The 22,918-nt window shown below is 36.2% G+C and overlaps 1 protein-coding gene across 2 annotated transcripts in view; it reads left to right on the top strand.

Annotated features, from left to right (window-relative positions):
- PGPEP1L (pyroglutamyl-peptidase I like) overlaps positions 1-22,918 on the top strand; it is a 93,966-nt gene that overhangs the window by 14,565 nt on the left and 56,483 nt on the right. For both annotated transcript variants that reach the window (XM_051981026.1, XM_051981025.1), the window contains exon 3: positions 6,238-6,290. In XM_051981026.1, coding sequence (XP_051836986.1) covers positions 6,238-6,290 — 53 coding nt within the window. The remainder of the gene's footprint in view (positions 1-6,237; positions 6,291-22,918) is intronic.

The raw sequence follows: 22,918 nt of genomic DNA, 5'->3' as shown, positions 1-22,918 counted from the left end.
CCTTCCAGTTGCCACCGGTGTCTTTATCCACAATTTTTATTATATTATATTTGGGTACATGCTTCATTTCCCTCAAAACAATGTCATTTGTGCCTTTGTAATACAGCATCCAGTGTAGATGCTTACATATGGGAGGTTTTTAGTGCAGTTTTGAGCAAGTTGTCCAACTGAATAAGTAAGCACTTATCAAGATCCTGCTATATACAGAATACTATATGTAAAGGTTTTGAGAAATGTAAAGAAAGTCCTAGCTTTCATGGAATTTAAAAATTAAGTAGAGTAAATGAGACATGAATACATATGTTTACCATACAAAGTAAAATGTGAAAGTAGTTGGGGTACAAAATAATGTGTTAATTCAGATGTTGGAGAAATTGCTTATGGCCAAGGAAAGCATGGAAAAGGTAATATTGAAAGAAAGATAAGAAATGAGCAGAAACCCAACATGTACAAAACAAAACACTTTATCTTCTTTCTAAAACTACCCCTCATGCAAATTTCTGATGAGTACATCAGATACCTAGATTTTCTACCTCATTATCATGATCAACTCTTCTCTTTCCTTTACCTGATATAGCCAATCAGCTGCTAATTCTTATTAATTCTACCTCTCAAACATCTTTTGCATCTATCCCATACTCCTCATTCACATGACCACTTCCTTTCCTGATTCATATCCAATTACTTATTACCTGAACTACTGCAACAACATGCTAATTGGATTCCTGGCTTCCAGTAATTCCCTTTTCCAACTGACCATTTTCAAGCTGCCAAAATAATTTTTCATATGTACAAAAAGGGAAAAGAAAGGAAGGGAAAATAAAAAATGGGAAGGGAAATAAAAAGAAAATGAAGAAAGAAAAAGGAAAAGAATAAACATTTATATAGCACCTACTATATGCCAAGTGTGCTAAGTGATTATTTTTTTACAAATAATATCTCACTACAGTCACCACCCCTTCCCCTGGATGTAAATTCCTTAAAAACAGAGACAGTTTTTTCTTTCTTTTATCTTTTAACCTCAGGATTTATAGCATAGTGCTTTAACAAAGGTTTGTTGTACTAAAATGAATTTTAATATTTTGAGGGTGTTCATCTAGTATTCCAGTGCTCTGTCGTTAGAAAGGAAGCATAGTTTAGTGAACAGAATGCTAAATGTAAAGTCTGGAGACATAAGCTGGAATCCCAGCTCTGACCCCTCAGTAGTTCTGTTGTTGAGGCTGTATCCTCATCTGTAAAATGGGGATAATCCTTCTTAGGCTTGCTACCTCATATGGTTTCTGTTGCAAGAGAGTTTTGTACACCTTACATCACAATGTAACTCATCAGCTCTTAATTATTGGTCACAGCTTCCTTCCTTCTAGCATTAGAATCCCTGATGATGTCTTGTATACCACTGTGTGGAGGCACATCATCATTCGGAATGTAGTGAAATCTGCTTCCATCTCACCATACAACTTGCAGATGTTTCTGTCAGTCCAAATGATACTCTGACCCATTTCCTGACAGCACTAGATTAAAGCAGGAGTTGTTTGAGGGCTTGTCTTATTTCAATACTTTATGGATTAATGACGTCATTGCTGTGGGCACTCCTTCCACAAAGATCACAGTTCTTCCCTGGCTTTAGTAGATCATCAGTCTTATCCAACCTATATTATGGAGCCAATGCCTGAGGACACAATTAGGTAATATGAAAAACTTGTGGACAAATACTTTTATTCCCTTGGGAAACTAGTAGAAGCAAGTTATAATAATAAGTAATGTTGTATGTAGTCATCTGGGAGTAGCCTCATTCATTCATCATGCATTTTTCAAGTAACTGTGATATATATATACAATGCATGCTACCAAAAGGTTAATGAGACACAACTTTTTTTTTTTTTTTTTTTTTAGGATTGTCCCTTCCCACAAAGAGTATATGATCTTATAGGGGAGCTGATACCATAGCAACTCCTATTCATATAACATTTTAAAGTATTGTCTTCAGATCCAACTAACCAAGTGCAGGAGGTAATGAAAATATTTTAAACTCCCTTTTAGAGGTGAGAAAATTGTGGCTGAGAGCTTAAATGATATAGCTAAATTCACACAGTTAATGACAAAACCATAATTTGAATCCAAGAATCTGATTCCTAGACTTTACACCGTATTACATTATCCCTTCATAGTATCCGCATTAAAACATCATGAAAAAAAATACTTTTTATACATCTTGATAGTCAGCATGATGCACTGCCAAGAGCATTGAAATTGGAGTCACAGGCCTTGAACTGGAATCCTATTCCAGTTATGATATTTATTGTCTTTCTTAACTCAGCCAAATCACTTAAACCTCTCTAAACTCTATAAAAGGAGGAGGTTGGAATATATGACTTCTAAGGACATTTCCAATTTTAAATGTGTCGTCATATGATCTCAGAAGATAGAGATCATTTACTTATCTGCATTGATGGACAAATGAATGACTGAATAAAGTATTTATTAAAGCTTAATGAATAAGTGCTTACAATGTGCAAAGCATTTGTGCTAAGCATTGGAAATTCAAATAGAAAAGTAAGACAATCCTGGCTCTAGACAACACATATGAAAGTTAGATGGAAAGCTTCCCTGTTATTTAGAATACAATGGCAAAGTGTATAATAATGCTTCTTTTATAATATCATTTTCACTAATAAAATTATATCAGTTTTGATATCAACCATTTGACAATGACAGAAACTTTCTTTTCTGGATCTTTAATAGTTAGATTTATAGCACTTGCAGGAGCAGTTACTAGACTGCATCTCCACAAGGAGGGATAAATTATGGGATAAAATTCCCTAAAATTATGGGGAAGGGCACTGAGCTAAAAGCATTATTATTCCAAAGGTTCTTGGGTGCAGGGTTCTGGGTTGTCTCTATCAGGGGATACGGGTGATCAAGGTAATGCTGATGGCTGATTTGCCTGGCACATGCTACCTCCAACCTCTCCATCAGGATGCCCCACTGCTTCTGCTAATTCAGCCTGACTGGCCTGTTGGCAGTTGCTTGGCATATGATGGGAATAATCGGCTCCTTCTTCAAGGGAATTGCTTCCCTCAGGGTGCTTGAGACTCTGCTGGAAGCAGGACAGGAGGCTGTGGAAGTATGACACTCTCAGGGCTGTCAGGTGCTCATCTGCCTCTTGGTGGCAGTTGGTCCACAATTGTTGCTGGTGGTGATGAGGAAACTGTTTCTTCACAGTGATTTTCCATCAGTGGCTGCAAGAACTAGATGAGAAACAGGTCCAGTGGTTTGGAGGTTAGGGCTATTCTTGGGGCTCCTGACTATCAGCCTCAGAGACTGAGATGGTAAATATGACCAAGGGTTTCCACCTAATACTGATGAAATCTATTCCAAGACAAACCAAACAAATCAACAGTAGAAGTGCAAAAGAGAAGCAGTGAGGGCTTTTTAAAGCCTTTACAAAGTGTGAGAGATCCTATCCAAATGGGAGAAGGGGGAAGGACAATCAAGGAAAAAAACTATCTGAGGCAGTCTTGAAGATGCTACATGGTAGGTTGCAAAAAGTATTCCATTTAGACTCGTACTTTCTAAAATTTCTTCCAGCTCTCAATTTACCATGCTTTGAAGAATGAGTGGGATTTCAGTTGAAGAATAAGAAGGACACAGAGGATAAAGTAAGGTGTCAAAGGTGTTATCAAAATGAGCAAGATAAAGATTCAGGGGCAGCTAAGTGGCCCAATGGACAGAGTTCAAATCTAGCTTCAGACATTTACTCTCTGAGTAAGTCACTTTACACTATTTGCTTCCCTGCTCCCCTCCCCCAAAAAAGATAAACAAAGGTTCAGTGGCAGAAGAATAAGGGATGTCTTTATGGAAAAGTAAGCAGTCCAGGTTAATTCGTGTAGTGCACTTAGAAGGAAGGAGTAGTATGAAGTACAAAGCTGGGTAGGAACCAGATTGTGAAGGGCCTTCAATGCTGCGCTAAGAACTTTGGACTTTATTCACTTGAAAGGGGAAACCACGAAAGGTATGAAAACACGTGGATGACTGTTCCCAAGCTGTACTCCCTGTCGTTCCTATGATAAGCACATCTGAAATACAAATCACAGTGCACAGTGATGAAATGAAGATTTTGTCCTGTTGTTGGTTTGAGTAATAAAATAATCAAGACACTAAGTATAATACTGGGATATCCATAGCCACATACTACTACATACACATATTTGTTTGATTGCCTTTATTATTTTGAAGTTACTAGCAGATTACCTGGCTCACAGAAGGTTCTTTTTAAATGTTAATTGATTGATTGAGTGATTGGAAGCTCCAAAATGAGACATAGCAAACGTCAGGGAGTCATCCTTTGTCCAGGAATCATTTTCAAAGCAATTTCTGAAGTGTTAGAGATGAGTTTAACTATCATCTCAGCCCACTAGGGGACATTTACTAATTAAGTACTGACAGCATTTTGCTTTTTTCCAAAAGCAAAATTCTGATAAAGTACTGTAATACAAAATGTCTAGAATAAAAGAACTAAGGAGACCTTTGAAGTTTTAAGCTGGAAAAGACAACAGAGATCATCTATTTCAGCTTCCCAATTTCATAGATGATACAACTGAGACCCAGAAAGGATATTTTCAAGACAACAGAAGATGAGCACTATGCATATCAGTACACTTGCAATTCAATTTCCACTAGACTGAAAAGCACTGCATTTGAAATTAAAGAACTTGGATTCAAATATTGAATTTGCTATATGCTATTTTAGGCAAAACTTCATATTTTGGGATCTGAGTTTCCTCAATGGTTAAGATATCAGAATTCAACTAGATTCTGACTTCTTAAACTGTGGGTCACAACCCACTTATAGGGTCTCATAATTAAATGTGGGATCACAGAATTATGATTTATTAAGAATAAATGTATGTGTATACCTATTTTATATACTTATATGTCCAGAATCATGTGGAAATTTTGGGGGCAAAAAAGGGTTGCAAGTGGAAAAAGTTTAAGGTGCCCTGGGCTAGAGTACTCTAAAGTTCTTTCCATTCCTAAATCTATGATCGCATTATGCTACCAGAAATAGAAAGAACAACATCACATATCAATCTGGTGTCTTCACAGTCATCTGAAACCTACTCGAGAATGGCTTCTTTCCTCCTTTCTCTTTTTCCTTGTCCAAATCTTTTTTGGATACCTTAAAAATCTGGCAGGCACTTCCTTGTTACCTTTATGTGCCTACTAGGGTCTTTTTTTTTCTTCCTTTAAGATGTCCCTCAAACATCATATTCTTTATAAAATCTTGACAAATCATTACAACTGCTAGAACTCTTCCTCCAAAACTACCTACTGCTTATCCACCTTGTTTATATTGTATTTATTAACTTTATGTCATACAGGGTTTTTTAAAAATAAATTTTTGCTCTTGCATTAGAATATAAGCTCTTTGTCAAGAAAATGGCATTTCATTTTTTTGCCCTTGGACCTGGCATATAGTAGGAGCTTATTAAATAATCTATTGATTGACTGTTTCCATTAGGCTCAGCTCATCCCCCATCTCCTCCAGAAAGAATTCCCTTACTCCTCCAGCCCATACTAACCCACCCCTTCTCCATAAGGTAGACAGCTGGGCGGCCTAGTGGATAGAACACCAGAGAGTCAGGAAGACCTGAGTTCAAATGTGGCCTGAAATACTTAACAAGCAGTGTGACTAAAGTTAAATTACTTCATCTCTGTTTGTGTTAATCTCCTGGAGAAAGAAATGCAAACCACTGCAGTATCTTTGCCAGGAAAACTCCATGGATAGGATAGTCCACAGGGTCAGGAAGAGTCGGACATGACTGAACAACAAGAAAATCTCTAGAATGCTCAGTCCCCTAAGAGTCCCAACTCTCTAATTTAGGACTGGATGACTATAAAGGGTATCTTGTATCATTGTTTACTTGCTTCACATGCTGTGTGCTTCCTTTGGTTTCCCCTACAGTGCCAGACACATAACAACAGGTACCCAAGCAACGTTTCTAGACCAGCAGTGAAAGGATCTGCAATGGGAAAGGGAAAAACGTAGACTTCCCATAAGAATGTTTATGACACAGAGAGATTTCAGAGAGAAACATAGCCAGTTCAGGCGAGTGGGAAAAGGTTTATAAGAATTAAAAGCAAATGAAAGAAAGCATATAGGTCAGGCATAGAATCCAATCTCTCACGACTCAAGTGCAAACAGTGTAATCATGCTGGGGTTTTCTTTGGTTTCAGGTTTTGGGCCATTTGGACGCCACCCTGTTAATTCTAGCTGGGAAGCAGTGAAGGTAAGAACAATCTAAACGAGTCACATGCTTGGGGCAAAGCCGATGCCTTCCGGTTCTCCTGAGAAACAGCTCTCTGTGGCCCTTGGCCCAGGGCACTTGCTTTTGTAACATAATCCAAAGGGGGAAGGAAGGAAAACACAAGCTTGTGCCTTAGTGACTGAGTGAAAAATGAGAAATGCTTTACTCTTTATTCCTTTCAAAGCAGTTCTCCCACACTTCTTATAAATTAATAGCATTACCTCATGTAGATTTAGCACTTGACAATTTACAGATGAGCTACATGCATTATCTTATTTGATTCCCATAGCAGTGCTGGTATTATTATCCACATTTTACAGAACAGGAAACTGAGGCATGGGAAAAGTAAGTGACTCGCTCAAAGTCACATGGTGGTTATGTAACAGAGCTTGGACATAACCTCAGTCCCCCCCAACTCTGAACTCTTCTAATCATAATGTCTTTCTGAATCTGTTTCACATAGTGGCTTTTGTTTTTTCATAAACAAATAAAACTAATGAGATATATAGAGGATGGGATATGATTTAAATCAAGAAAAAGAAAACAAATTTTTATGTGAAAATATTTATGTGATATGATCAACAAAACGGCAAACTAGACACTTTCTCCAACCCCTTCTTACTCTGAAAAACAAAACAAACAAACAAAAAGCAAAACAAAAAAACCCCAGAAGATGAATTATGTGGCAGATGTAGACTAATTAAAGTTGAATCCACAGGATTAAAAAAAGAGGAACCCCTACAAAGTAAAATCCTTCTGAATTAACTAATACTGGAGTTATTTTTAAATCACTTGCTCAGCACCCTTCCCCCATAATTCTCCATATGAGGCCGGCTATGGGCTTGTGCCTGAGGCAAATATTAGAGTTTCTTCCTGCTGCTGAGACTTTTCCAGCACACCTCAACCCTTACAACAGATATTGATTCTACCCTGCCATATGTGGAAATTGAGAAAGGTGTGCTTCCTTCTGCTTGAGATAGTCCTAGGTTAAGGATTCCCAAGGCTCCAGAGACTATCTGGGAAGCCCTCCCTGTCCTAGTCCAACCCTGACAAAAGTGGCAGAGTACAGTTCCTGGCACATAATAAGTGCTTAATAAATGCTTGTCAACTTGACTTGACATTCAGCCCAGCCAAAAAGGAAAAGAATGAGAGCCAAGGGAAGAGATTGGGCAGTAGAACAGCATGAATGGCTACACCAGAACTGAATGAAAGGGGACTGAAATCCATCTGGGGCCAGTCCAATATGCCCCAGATGATACTCACAGCAGGGACTGAAGTTAATGAAACATAAATCTCTTACCATACAAGGAGGCTGCCTCAGCTTTATAGTTTAGCCTTGGAAGTATACCTCAGGAAAGGAAGGAAAATCAGAAAGCAACCGACAGGAGAATCTAAGGGAAAGAAAGCTGAAAAATAAGGACTTCAACAGGAAGAAAAAGCTCAATAAAAATCTAGAACATAAAGAGATAAATCTGAAATTAGAAAGATGAGTACTAAACGCTCAAAGAGATTACAAAGCTTTCTTAATATAACCTTGCCTCAGATCTATAAGTTTGTGCAACAGAGTCCAGTTTTGTGTGCATTCTGTACTTAGGAAATGGCTTGTGCATATTATCTCAGAATTACCTGACAATGGGCTAAGGTTTTAGCTTCCATCTCTGTACTAATAATTCCTATCCCACTCCCTTTAATGAGTGGTTCCCATTGATGTCCCATACCCTTGTGTAGCAAAGGACACCAAGCAACTTAAAGACAAGATCAGTCACAAGTATTTATAAAATTAATATTAATGTTCTGGCAAATGTACTCCTCTATCAATTTTTTTAAAAAAGTATAAGTAAGAGAGATACAGGATCGGGACCATAATTCTTTCCTATGAGGCTTTCCCTAAGCATTCTTGCTACTGAAATGAATGTTGACAACACTCTTACCCTTCCCTACCAGTCACAAACTGCTTTGGATGCTGGCTGTCCTAGGCACTGGATTTCATAATTGTGCTGTTGTCATCATCTGCCTTTCCCTCTTCCAAACTTCTCATGTCCCCTTGCTCTGCCATCAATGCCCATCAAAAACTATATTACTTTCAGAAGGCTGATTTTATTATTATTTTTCTCTCTTTCCAAACTGGGAAAGACTAAAAATCTCAGAGGCATTTGAGGTCACCTTACTCTTGTAGTTACATTAATAAATATTACACTGACAAAGGAAAATGAACCAAGCCTTATGAAACACAGAATCCTTTGAACTCTTGAGAGCATCAAACAACAACAAAAAATGCCAGAGTGGTTCACAATAGAAATAAAATCCATCAGAAATGGGATTGTTGCTCTCAATGCAAAAACAAAAGGCCTCAATTAACAAATTAGGGTAAGGAAATGAAGCTATGGTCAAGATTTCCTTCAAAGAAATAAAAAATGGAGTAATTTATTTGGATACAAAAATATCAAAGTAGGGGAAAATCTAGCAGATAGGAAGCAAAAGGTAACAACATTATAAGAACTTTTAATTTAAAATTAAGATTAATTTTAAAAATCTTTGTTCAAACCATAGGAATTGACATTGAAGAAAAGATTTTTAGAGACAGTTTAATCCTCATAGGTCTTCCAGAAGAACATAGTCAATTCTTTAAAAATCTGAATGTTGAAATATTAAATTCACAAAGAGGACCAAAATGATATCACTGTGGTAGAGTTGTGTTACAATGTGCCCAACTGTAGCTGACCAGCCAGTATGAACTTGGAATGCTCTGCCACAATTTGGATAGAAATAGTCCCTCTGAACATTTAGGGTGACTTCTCTAACTTTGTGCATCTTTTGTTTTTTCTAAGCTAATTCAATTCTGATTTACTCATAATGCACAGCACCTTCTCTGATGAGGGCATGCCATGCTGGGCAGTCCTATTCCAGTGTCTTCCATATCATACAATCAATTTAAAAGCTTTTAAGAGAGACCTTGAGCATGTCCTTGTATCACTTTTTTCTGACCATCTTGTGAGTGCTTGCCCTGTATGAGTTCTCCATAAAATAGTCTTTTGGGGAAATATACATTAATAAACTATGATATTGTAAGAAGAGACAGACAGGATGTAAGGCAATGTGTGGTGCAGAGTGCTGGACTGATCATAGACTTATCCTCTCCAAGCTGAATATTTACATTCAACAAAAGCTGTAGACCCAAAACAAAAAGACTACTAGAAGAATTAATGTCAACAGATTAGAGCACTTCTCTGAGAGGGAATAGTTTGTTGCCAACTTAGAGGGTAAGTTGGCAACAGCAGAGCAGAAAAAAGTGGAGAGCTTTCAGAGATTTGGTGTACATGGAAATATTAAGACAACAATATCATTTGAATAATGCAGGATTATTCTTCACCCAAAGGGAACCACAAAGAGCTCAAGCTACAACCAAAAAAGACTAACTGAAAAACAACTTCTGCCCCATCCCCTTTCCATTTCAGTGGCTCACCATTACCTCCAAAAGCAAATACAAAAATATTTTTTGGCATTTAAAGTCCTTTATGATCTATCCCCTCCTATCTTTCTAGTCTTTTTGTACATTCTTAGACTGATATCTTTGATCCAATAACAGTGACTTCTTTACCGTTTCTCTAAAAAGTACTCCATTTCTGGGCTCCAGACATTTTCTCAGACAACCCATGCCAGGAAATGTTCCCCTTCTCATTTCTCATCAGTGGCTTCCACGACTTTCTTTGAGTTCCAACTAAAATCTCATATTCTACAGAACATGTTTTCCCAATCTCTCTTGTTTCTGAGTATCTTCTCTCTTTTGACTATTTATCCTTTCTCAATAACTTGTTTGCACATACTTGTTTGCTTGTTATTAGCCTCTCCCATTGGATTGTGAATTCCTTAAAGGTAAGGAGGTTTTGAGGTTTTTTTGGCCTTTTTTGTGGTCTTAGCATTTAATGCTATACCAAACACACATAATAGGGGTTTTATAAATGTTTATTAACTGACTAAGATATCTAATCCCTGTGAAGGTATTAGAAAGGAAGTGAGGTATCATTGTCTTATAATTCTTCTTTCCAGCCATGCTTATCCTTTATAATTTTGTAATATTCACTTTTGTGTGTATGTGTGTGTATGTGTGTGTGTATGTGTGGTTGCTTGCCTTGTTTTGCATTGTTGTAATCACTATTATTTTCTTGGCTCTTCATTTCATTCTGCATCACTTCATGTATATCCTTCCATTCCTCTCTGTGTTCATCATATTCATCATTTCTTACAGTAGGTAACATTCCATTACATTCATGTACAGAGTTTGTGAAGGCACTCCTTATTCAGTAAGCATTTATTTTGTTTTCAGGGGTATAGACTGTTTTTAGATACTTATGGTATGAGGGCTGCTGAATCTGTTTTCAAGTCTGCTTTCCATCTTTGGTGTCTCAGGGATCTATCCCAAGCATGTGAAGACTTTCCCTGATGTAAGGGGCCTATGAGATCAGTTCATTCCAATGGCCATGAAGTGTCCACAGCTGTGATGGACACTGTAGAGTGTTTAGAGCTTGATTAGACACTGAAAATACCACTATTTCTCAAGCTATCACTAGTCAGATTGACTCTGCCCTGCCACCAGACAGCAATGACTATGGAAGAGAGTGAGATTAATGATTTCATACAACTCTGCCTTACATGCAGTTTGTTCACAAATCAAAAGACATTCTCCATACCATTCTTCCATTTTTACCCTTGAAAGGCCTGTGGCAATAGACAAGTAATGAAGCAGCAGGTATGGATATACTGGAAGCTACAGTCACAACCCTGCACTCAGGTGGCTATAGCCCTAAGTTCATCTTTTCTCTGGATGCAGCAGTGGGATTTGGCAGTCGCCTTTGTTTCTGAATAGCCATTTAGGGATCAGATTGCTCACCCCCTGCAATAAGGAAGTGGTCAGAAAAGGTGCCCTAAAAATTGTCTGCTTCCCCAACCCTTACCTGATGACTGTAGCAGATGAGGATCCATGTAGATGAAACACCAAAAAATGTACAAAAACTTCTTCAAAGATGATTTCACTCACCATTGGTATATGGAATGTGCACTCACTTAAAGACAACACAAAATCCAGGAGACCTGAAAGACAAACAGCTCTTATTGCAAGAGGACTCAGTAGGTAAATAGCAGCCCAGAGAGAAATAAGGCTGGCATATGACCAGCTTCCTGCCGTTGGAGCTGCATACACATTTTTCTGAGTGACCACTGTGGGAGGGAGCACCATGAAACTGGTTTAGTACAGTTCTATTAGTTCAATCAAAACTAATCTGATCGACAAGGTTGTATGTCTGCCATAAAGAGTGAACAACAGGCTCATGGCAATATGGTTACAGAAAGAATCCATGCTGTCATCCTCAATGTCTATTCTCCCACCATGAAGAGCCCTGATGAGAGCAAAGAAAAAGTCTGTGAAAACCTGGAAACCCTTATCCTCAGTGTGCCAGAAGGGCACAGGCTTACAATTCTGGGTGCCTTGAAGGCTAAAGTAGGCACAGACTAGCAGACATGGCAGGGAGTCCTTGGGAGAAATGGAGTTTGGAAGAAACAACAGCAATGGTCACTTACTACTGAAGACTTGAGCACCTCACACCTCGTCGCCAATATTGTCTTCTCTTTGTCAAAATAATAAAACTGTGGATACACTCTTGCAGCAAACTCCAGCGTTTAATAGACTCACTGTAAGAAGAGTCAGATGGCTTGTGAGAATACAGTCCTGGGCTGATCTTACCCTCTCTGAGCTAAATATTTGCATTCAATAGGAAATTGCCCATCAGTTGGGGAAGGCTGAACAAGCTGTGCTACATGAATTTAATGGAATAGTATTGTGCTATAAGAAATGACGAGCAGACAGATTTCAGAAAAACCTGAAAAGACCAACATGAACTGATGCTGAGAGGAGAACACAGCACACAGTGACAGCAACATTGTGCAATAATCAAATATGATAGACATAGCTCTTTTCAGAGATACGATGATCCAAGACAATTCCAAAAGAATCCAGATGAAAAATGTCATCCACCTCCAGAGAAAGCACTATGGAATCTGGGTCGTGTATTTTTATTTTTATGTTGTTTTTTGTTTTTGTTTTTCATGGTTGCTCAATCTGTAATATATGGAGGTGATCAATAAATATTGTTAAAAATGAATGTTGAAAGCTAAGATCATTGGAAAAAATAAAACATTATTTACCAAAAATGCATTCATTATGCAAGATACTGCCAGAAGACTTAAAATGTCAATAGATTAGAATGTTTCTCTTAGTGTGAACCGATCCAATGGCAGCAATGGAGCAAAAAAGAAGTGAGCAGCTTTCAGAGATTTGGTATACAGCATTACATCTACTCATTTGGTCAGAACACTAGCAAACATCAAGATTGGTCCAGAATGAAATCCAGAAGCAGCTAAATGAAAAGCAAAGCACTCCATAAAGCTTACCAACAGGATAGTTCATCCATCTCTAAGTAGGCAGCATTTCCATCAGAAATAAAGTACATCTAAAGCTTAGAAAGAAGCAGGATTCTTGGCTCATTAAGAAGGCAGATGGAATTCAGTTCTATGCTGATAGTAACAATCCAAAGCACTTTTGGGATACCCTGAAAGCTATTTATGTGCCAAAGATGTATGGAGCATCTCAACTACACCATGCCGATAGAGCCACATCAATTAGTGATAAGAACATGATCTTGGAGAGATGCACAGAACACTTCCGCAGTGTTCTCAACAGACTAGCATGAACCAGTGCCGAAGCCATTCAGATTGAAGTCAATCCCTCTCTAGCCAAATTTCCAACTGAAAAAGTTTAGAATGCCATTAGATTCCTCTCCTGTAGCAAAGTAGGATTTTTTCAGCTAAAATTTATAAGGAGTTGGGAGAATCTATTGCACCTACAAAACCTGACTAATTTTCTGGGTTATATGACAAGAGAAGGTTATCCTCTAGGAGTTTAAGGATGCCTTCATTGTCCACCTCTATACATTTTAAATAATTTTTTAAATTGCCTTTATCCTTTACTTGGTAAAGAATACAAATCCTGCTTAGAGCTTTGTGAGGTATATTATTTGTTTCTCTTCTAATTTTTTATAGTATGATCTTTAATATTAAAGTCATGCATCTAATTGTAGTATATTATAGAATATGGCTTAAGGTGTTGGTTTAAGCCTAGATTCTGCCAGCCTCCTTTCCAGTTTTCCCAAGGTTTTTTTTTTTTTTTTTAATTCAAATACAGAATTCTTTCATAAGTCTTTTATGTTTTCTGATTTGTTGAACACTGGATTATAAAGTTCTGTTATTTTTGCTTTTTTCTTGCCTAGTTTATTCCATTATCTGTTTCTCTATTTTTTAATTAATAGCAGATAACTTTGATGACTTGCTGCTTTATAATATAGTTTGAGGGTGGGAGTGTTATTCCTGAATCATTCTTATCTCTCTTTATTATTTCCCTTGATATTCCAAATCTTTTATTGTTTCAAATGAGTTTTAATTATCAGATACTATAAATTATTCCTTTGATAATTTGATTGGTATAGCTTAAAAATAAAAATTATTTTTGTAGCACTGTAATTTTTATTATATTGACAAGACCTAGTCATGAGCATTGAATGTTTCTTTAGCTATTTAAGTTGTTCTTTATTTCTTTAGGGAGAAATTTGTAATTGAAACTATACAAGTATTTCTTTGCTTTGGTAGATTGATCCCAAATATCTTATGTATTTTGCAATTATTTGGAATGGAATTTTCAGTTTTGCAGTTATTATATAAAAATGCAGTTGTTTTTGAGAGTTTAATTTATAGTATGCAACTTTGCTAAGGTTGTTAATTGTCTCGTTATTTCCAATGATGTCTCAGGATTTTCCAAGTATGCTTATCGTTATGCCTTTACTTTCTTCCTCTTGTCTCCTTGCTGCTGCTACCATTTATAGAACTATATCAAATAACAGTGGAAAGAATAGGTATCCTTGTTTTACTGTTCCTTTTATTGAGGAAAGGTTGTAATGTATCCTCATTACATATGATGTTTTATTTTTGTTTTAGATACTTTTTAAATGATTTTTTTAAAGATCTCTCTATTAGTATACTTTGTAGGGTTTTTTAGAATAAATGAATGTTGTATTTTGTCATGATTTTTCTGCCTGTCTTGACATAATCTTGTGGTTTGGGATGTTATTTTTAATATGATTAATTATATTCTTAATGTTGAACAATCTTTGGATCTGTGGTATCAATCCAACTTGGTCATGATGAATGATTTCTTCAATAAATCACTGTTTTCTGTTTCATGGGGCTTTATTTAAACTTTTGAATCAATATTTATTAATAATACTGGTGTACAGTTCTGTGTTTTATTTTTTCTTTAAGTATTAAAACTATGTTCTTGTTCATTTGTTTCAGTCATATATGATTCTTTGTGACTTCATTTGAGCTTTTCGTGGCAAGTGTACTTGAATGGTTTACTATTTCCTTTTCCACCTTATTTTACAGATCAGGAACTGAGGTAAATAGGGTTAAGTGGCTTGCCCAAGGTCACACAGCCAGTGTCTGAAGTCAGATCTGAACTCTGGAAGATGAATCTTCCTGATTTCAAGCCCAGATTTCTATCCAATGAGCAACCTAATTTAATATTATCTTAATATATTAAGACCATATTGTCCAATAGAAGGAATCTGGTAGGGTGCTTTCTCAATTTTTGAAAACAATTTATGTTATATGAGTACTATTTATTTTTTCCAAGTTTGATAGAATTCTCCTTTAAGTACATTAGAACTAAGGCTATTTTCTTTGACACTTCCATGACAACTAGTTCTATTTCCTTTTCTGAGAGTGGGTTATTTAAATGTCTATCTGATTTTCATTTAATTTGAGTATTTTATTGTTTTAACATTCATCTGTTTCTGTCATGTTCTCAGTTTTGTCACAATATATCTATACTTAGTTCTAGGAACAGACTAGGAACAGACTAAGAACTCTAGTCAGTTCTTAGTCGAATTTAGTAGAAGAAAGAATTTTCATATTGATAACTTAGGGATTAAGGTCAAATGTAGCAGAGAGATCATGGAAAAATGATTCTTGATCACAGAGAGGGTTTTTTAAAACTATTTAATATTTTATTTCCCTTATTGTGTACAAAAATAATTTTTAACAATTGTTTCCTAAAATTTTGATTTTCTCTCCCTCCTTCACTCTCCTTTGGCAAGCAATTATATACATATACAGTGATGCAGAACCCATTTCTATATTAGTCATGTTGTAAAAGAAAATATACACACACAAAAACAAGAAAAATAAAGAAAATTGTTTAAAGGATGCTTTTGTCAGCATTAAGCCTTTTATCAGTTTTTCCTTTGAAAATGGATAGCATCTTTTATTATAAGTCCTTTAGAATTCTCTTGGATCATTGTATTCACTGAGAATAGATAAGTCATTTGCAGTTGATCATAGTACAATATTTCTTTTACTGTATACACTGTTCTGCTGATTCTGCTCACTTCACTTTGCATCAGTTCATGTAAATCTTTCCAGATTTTTCTGAAAGCAACCTGCTCATCATTTCTTATAACAAAATAATATTTCATTACAGTCATGGCACAATTTGGTCAGTTATTCCCCCATAAATGGGCAGCCCCTCAATTTCTATTTCTTTACCATTACTAAGAGAGTTATTATGTCTTTGTACATATAGGTTCTTTTCTTCTTTGTTGTTTATCAATTTGGGATACAGACCTAGTAATGATATTACTTGGTCAGAGCATATGTATGGTTTTATAGATCTATTAAATTGCTTTATATAGTAGTTGAATCGATTTACAACTCCACCAACAGCACATTAGTTTTTCAATTTCCACATCTTCTCTACAATATTTATCATTTTTCCTTTTCCGTCATATTAGCCAATCTGACAGGTGTGGGGTGCTACTTCAGAGTTGTTTTAATTTGCATTTCTCTAAACAATAGTGATTTAAAAATCAGTTAAGAGAAGCAAAGTAATTTCTATAGATAACTTTGATTACTTTGAATATTACCTATTCAGATCCTTTGGCCATTTATTGATTAGGAAATGGCTTTTATTTTTTGTATTTGACCCAATTCTTTATTGAGGCCTTTATCAGAGATACCTGTAATTTTTTTCATAATTATGATTACTAATTGCACTTTCCTCCATCCTATTTTCCCCATATAGTCTACACTTTTTCTCCTTTATCCTGTACATTCTTAAAAGTATCTTGCTTCTATTATCTCTTCTATTCTGCCCTCCCTTCTATCAACCACACCTCTCTCCCACTTCTCTGATCCCTTTCTCCCTTTACTTTCCTATAGGGTCAGATAGATTGAATATATATGTTTTTTTCCTCTTTTAGCCAGTTCCAATGAGAGTAAACTTTAAGTGCTTCTGTCTACCTCGCCTTTCTTCCCCTCAACTGTAAACGCTTTTTCATGCCTGTTTTATTTGAGATAATTTACCACATTCTATCTCTCCCTTCTCCCTTCTCTCAGAGCATTCCTCATTCTTAATCCTTAGATAACACCCCATCATATTTAACTCACTCCCATGCCCTGTCTATGTACATGCCTTCTAAGTGCCCTAATAATAATAAAAAAAAGTTCTTAGGAGTATCATTTTCCCATATAAGATATGAACAGTTTAATCTTGTTGAATTCCTTATGATTTCTCTTTCCAGCCTACCATTTTATGCTTCTTTTGAGTCTTGTCAACCTTTTAAATAGTCTTGGGTTGGAAAATTGTTTCATCCTGTCCTTGTATGGCTTCTGACACTCCAGAATTTGATCTGAGGTATTAATTTGTTTGGAGAAGAATTTGGGAAAACTTCTCCACTATTTTGGTTCAGATCTTCCACTTCCCTCCTTAAGCAAATAGTTTCAATAGAATGATGTATGAAGAGCTTAATGAAAGTATTGGGGGTTGCTTTTTCATTTGTTTGTTTGTAGCTTATCAGAGACCTCATTTACATGTTTCATTATGAAGGTGATCCTGAGTTATTGAAGACCAAACCAACACAACATAAATTCTAACATATGGGAAAGACTATGAGTTTTGCCATCAGTCTGAGTCATGTAGGCTCACCACTAGTAAACTGGACATTAGATGACACATGCAAAAAAAAAATCAAAGAAAAATACAAAGCAGTCCCCAATTCTGTGTAGCCTCCTTCTGTTGCTTCATTGGTCATGGAAGAATGATATAAAGAAGAACAGATGGTGCTAAGAATTATACAGTTTGAGACCATCCAAAAAATTGATTTAAATATTGGGAATACAAATCTTTGTCCAATGAATAATATAAACTAGTATCAGTAATGAAGGCTGCTGGGAAGTATAATTTTCCCATTGAGAAAAAGAGCCTGAAGGATAACAATAGACAGAAGGCTCACAGAAAGGGGGAGACAGGGAACTTTGGGGCTTCATAGAGGGGCACTGGGATGCAGATTCATTCTAACTGTGGGAACCAATTAAAAGTGATGGGCACTGCCACCCAGACCAGTTATAATCACAAGCAGTTGGAACCTTGTCTTTCTTGCTTACCTGAATAAGAAACAAAATACCCACAGAGAACTTGCTCTTATGTGTGAATGTGCCTGCTTTGTGATGTTTTTCAGACCCTTGTGTCTTTAGCCCTACCCTTACACTCCCACCATTGGTACTTGGTAAACCAGAATCATTTGCCTTTGGGGAGTTTCGTATTTAAAAATCTTTTTTTATTTGTTGTTTGTGACTTTATAATAGGTTTTGTCTCCAAATAAAGAAAAGATGGATTATTTTACAATTCTGAGTGTGAATTTCCTATAAAGTAAAGAATTTTTGATTAATCAGTCATTTTTAGTCATGTCTGACTCTCCATGACTCCATTTGGGGTTTTCTTGGCAGAGATCTTTCTCCACTTCATTTTACAGATGAGGAAACTAAGGCAAGTCAAATGACTAATGCCAGAACTATCCAGCTAGGGAGTAACTGAGGCTAACTGAGTTTTATTTTGTTTTGTTTTAAACAGTTTTCTGTAGAACAAAGAGATCAGTCTCATCTCAGTGGTCAGGGAAGAGAGATTTCTCCTCATTCTGAGGGCTTTGAACTTACTGATCTTCATGAATATTTGGTACTAACTAGTTCTTTGAAACAGAAGGGAGAAAGGAAAAAAATGAACCTGTGAGACTAATTGCCCAGAATTATAAAAAGGAAAAACCTCACATAAATTTAATTCTTTGGCAACTTAAAGAGGGAGCTTTACCAACAAATTGGCATTCTGTTAAAGGAAATGAATCATATCATTACCTGACACCTTTCTTATAACTGAAAGTAGAATTCAAAAGGAAGTTGCAGCTAAAAAGAAGGATCGTTTATAGGTTCTTCTGCAGATGCAATAATAGAGCTGATACAGTTGATTTTATCATGTATCCAAAGGCGCCAAGAACATCATATTTTTGGAAGCTCAGTTATTTCTTATTGCATTAATCATGGCAGACATCTATAAAATGACCACCGTGAAGATAATTAAACCTGATGTGCCAAATCTGTCACAGAAGGTGAAGTCACAGAGAAATTCTGTTTTTCATCACTCTGTAATCTTTATGACAATGATTGACATATGCATTAAGGACATCCTTAATGAAAACATGAAAAGGGAACAGGTAGAATTTAGCAGATGCAATTCTGCAGCAAACAACATCATTATAGCTATATAATGAACTTGAAAGGTGTCGAAAACAAAATTCCACAATGCTTATTGTTTGAATTTTTAAAAGTATTTTATTTAAAAGAGTAAAATCTTGCCTTAAATTCTTACCTTCAACAAGAGGTTTTTCCATGCATATAGTAAAAAATCACACAGGAGACCTTAAAACATGTTAACAGCTTACATAGCTGTACATGCTGTCACTCCTGCTGCTGAGAAAGTTGGAGTTAGTGGATCTTCAAATTTGTTTATTCTGACCTGCTGTAAGGTGAAAACCAATGGAGTAGCCATATTAAGTCTGGTATCAACATGGTGAGACCTTGAGAGGAAGGGAGAAAGGGACAAAAGGTGGGAACAGGAGACTGCCTAAAGAAGGAACAAATCGGCCTGTCTTAGAATGGAGTCATTCAAAGATCTCATGATGATCAATTGTGGGACTGGGCCTAGGAATACAGCCTAGACTCCTTAAATGAGTCACTCAACAAGTATTAAGCACATAATGAAGCCAATAATCACAAATGAATTTGACCTAACTATCCCCATAGGAAAAATCAAAGTTCCTGTTGTCCAGAGTGTAATATATAAATGAAGAAAGGCTATTACTGAGACTCTAAGTTAAATTTGATTGGATAGTCCATAGAGTTGATCCAACAGTACAAATATTTTGATCAGAAACTAATATATAGTGAATTGAACTCAGAATTGAGCACCAGGAGAAGAGCAGGTTGAATTATCTTTACAAAATCATAAGTGTTTTCAATAACGTCACAATTTTCCTTCAAACAAAGGCCCATGGTTGTTTCATGTGAGGTTTTTAAATAATTGTTTTTTTTTTTTATTTTCAGTTTTAAATTCTCTTCCTCTCCCAAATATTGAGAAGACAAGAAAGACAAAACCCATTACAAATATGAAGTGCTGAAAAAAAATTTCTAAGAAATTTTTTATTTATTCTAAGAAAGAAAAAAGTAAGAAAAAGAAAAAAAAAAGTAAGCTTCAATCTGTACTCGACTGTATAAGTTCTCTATCTCTATCCAATCCTTTGGAATTGAGATGGGTCATTGAATTGATCCAACATAATAAGTCTATCACAGTTAATTTTCTTTAAAGTCTTATCTTCTTAATACCAACATTCTTCTATTGATAATGTGTGGCTGCAAATTATAAAATGCCAGATTCCAAAGAATTAAAACTGAGGGTCATTTGAAGAGCAATGTAGTGGCACATTTTGTGTATTAATAGTTTACAACTTTACTACTATAAAGACCTTCAAAAAAAGGAAACTGATAAAAACAAAAAACACTTATTCTCTAAGAACTTCCTTAAGAAACGAGATGTTTTATATAGTATTTAACATATACTTTAACATATTTAACATGTATTGGTCAACCTGCCATCTGGGGGAGAGGGTGGAGAGAAGGAGGGGAAGAGTTGGAACAGAAGGTTTTGCAAAGGTCAATGCTGAAAAATTACCCATGTAATTCATCTTGTAAATAAAAATCTAAAGAAAGAAAGAAAGAAAGAAGAAAGAAAGAAAGAAAGAAAGAAAGAAAGAAAGAAGAAAGAAGAAGAAAGAAAGAAGAAAAAGAAAGAAAGAAAGAAAGAAAGAAAGAAAGAAAGAAGGAAGGAAGAAGGAAGGAAGGAAGGAAGAAAGAAAGGAAGGAAGGAAGGAAGGAAGGAAGGAAGGAAGGAAGGAAGGAAGGAAGGAAGGAAGGAAGAAAGAAAGAAAGAAGGAAGGAAGGAAGGAAGGAAGGAAGGAAGGAAGGAAGGAAGGAAGGAAGGAAGGAAGGAAGGAAGGAAGGAGGAAGGAAGGAAGAAAGAAAGAAAGAAAGAAAGAAAGAAAGAAAGAAAGAAAGAGAAAGAAAGAAAGAAAGAAAGAAAGAAAGAAAGAAAGAAAGAAAGAAAGAAAGAAAGAAATGAAATGTTTAAGTCATGAAGAAAAAGGGTTGCCACAATGAAGAGGCCAAAAGAGTTAAGAAACCTGCAAACACAAAATCCTAATTAAGTAGGGACATGCTGACCATAATCCAGGGGTCCTCAAACTTTTTAAATAGGGGACCAGTTGACTGTCCGTCAGACTGTTGGAGGGTCGGACTATAGTAAAAACAAAAACTTTGTTTTGTGGGCCTTTAAATAAAGAAGTTTCATAGCCCTGGGTGAGGGGGATAATGATCCTCAGCTGCCTCATCTGGCCCGCAGGCCATATTTTGAGGAGGCCTGCAAGTATACAAAGAAGACCAATGTGAAATACAGCTAGGAAAGCAAGTAGGAGCCAGGGCTGATCAATAATAGTCAATAAACATTTATAAAGTTCTTACTATGTGCCAGGCACTGTGCCAAGCTCTGGGGAAACAAAAACAAAAGAGACAGTCATCTTCCCTCAACTTACTGGGGAAAATAACACAAAAAAAAGAAGATAAAAAGCTGGGGGAGAAGGGAAGAGCAGGGGCACTGGTAGAGTTAGTCATAGAACCCCAAAGTTGAATTGCCAGGTGAGAAATGAGGAGATATCTGAGCTCTCATTAAATGGAGGTTTGGGTTCATGGCTAATCAGAGAGGCTTGGGATGGAGGTGAGGTTGAGGTCCTAAACTGGTGAGATATTATGGGCTAATGAGGTTATCCTAATAATGAGTTTCCTGGGGCATATTGGGGAATTCAGAGAGGTCCCAAAGTAAACCACCTCAGTGAAAAATCAGAGGATTATTTTGCTTTTTAAACCCCAGTACTCTGGGATAAAGGATACTGGCCTCTTTGCATTTCCTCACATAAAACACCCGAACCTGCATTTTTACTGGCTGTTCTCCATGCCTGAAATTTACTTGTGCTATAGCTCCACTTCCTAGATTCCCAGTCTTCCTTCAAGACTCAACTAAAATTCCTCTTTTTGCAAGAAGCCTTTCTTGGCCTGCCTTAATATTAGTGAGCTTATCTTCATGTTGTTCCATATATAACTTGTTTGTACTAATCGGTTGCATGTTACCTCTTCCTTTCCTCCCTTCCCTTGATATTGGGAGCTCCTTGAGGACAGGGCCTGATTTTGCCTTTTCTTTATAGCTCCAGCACATGGCAAACTATGCCTGGTCCACAGCAAGTACTTAATAAATGCTAATTGTTGACTTGATTTATTGACTTTGAAGATCTTAAATGCCAAGTTTGAATTTATATTTTATCCTGTAGTCATTAGGGAACTATAGAAGTTTCTCAAACAAGAAAGTCATTTGGACAGGAAGAAAAAATTGGCTTCTCTGTGAAAAATGAATGAGAGAGGAAAAAGCCTGGAGGCAAAGAGCCCAGTTAGGGGATAGACTTACATCTGCTCCTGTGTGTCTGTGCTACTTAGAACAGATTATCTCAAGCTAATAAAAAATAAAAGTAAACTGCATATAAGCACACAAAATCAACTGTGCATACACGAGTATGAAAGAATTGTAACTAGACAGAAAATATTCAATGTAAAAAGTATTTTGAACTTTCATTAGATGGTGAACTTCATGCAAGTTAATTTTGAAAGCTAAAAAAAAGTTAATTTGCTTTTAGCTGCATCATAGAAGCCCAGTTATTACATACAAGAGAAGTTACAGTCCTGCTATATTTTGCCCTGACCTGATTATTATCAGTAATAATAAATCTAGGTGATACATTATATGAAGTATGTCAACAACCTGGATCATGTCCAAAGGAGTGACCAGGAGAATAAGTGAACTTGAAGCTGCACTGTGTAACATTCAGAAAAAATAATTGTGAATATTTATCCCCTAAAAGAGAAGACCTGGGTGGGACACAACAGTTGTATTCAATCATTTTAAATCTTGTTATAGTTTAAAAGGTATTAAATTTGTTTTGCTGAGACCCAAATGGCAGAACCTGAGAGAAATTGATAAAGTTAGAAAGGAAAATTCTTGTTTTATATAAGGGGGAAAACCC

Source organism: Antechinus flavipes, chromosome 2 (genome assembly GCF_016432865.1).
Source record: "Antechinus flavipes isolate AdamAnt ecotype Samford, QLD, Australia chromosome 2, AdamAnt_v2, whole genome shotgun sequence".
NCBI lineage: Eukaryota > Metazoa > Chordata > Mammalia > Dasyuromorphia > Dasyuridae > Antechinus > Antechinus flavipes.
This window is presented reverse-complemented; position numbering and strand designations above follow the sequence as displayed.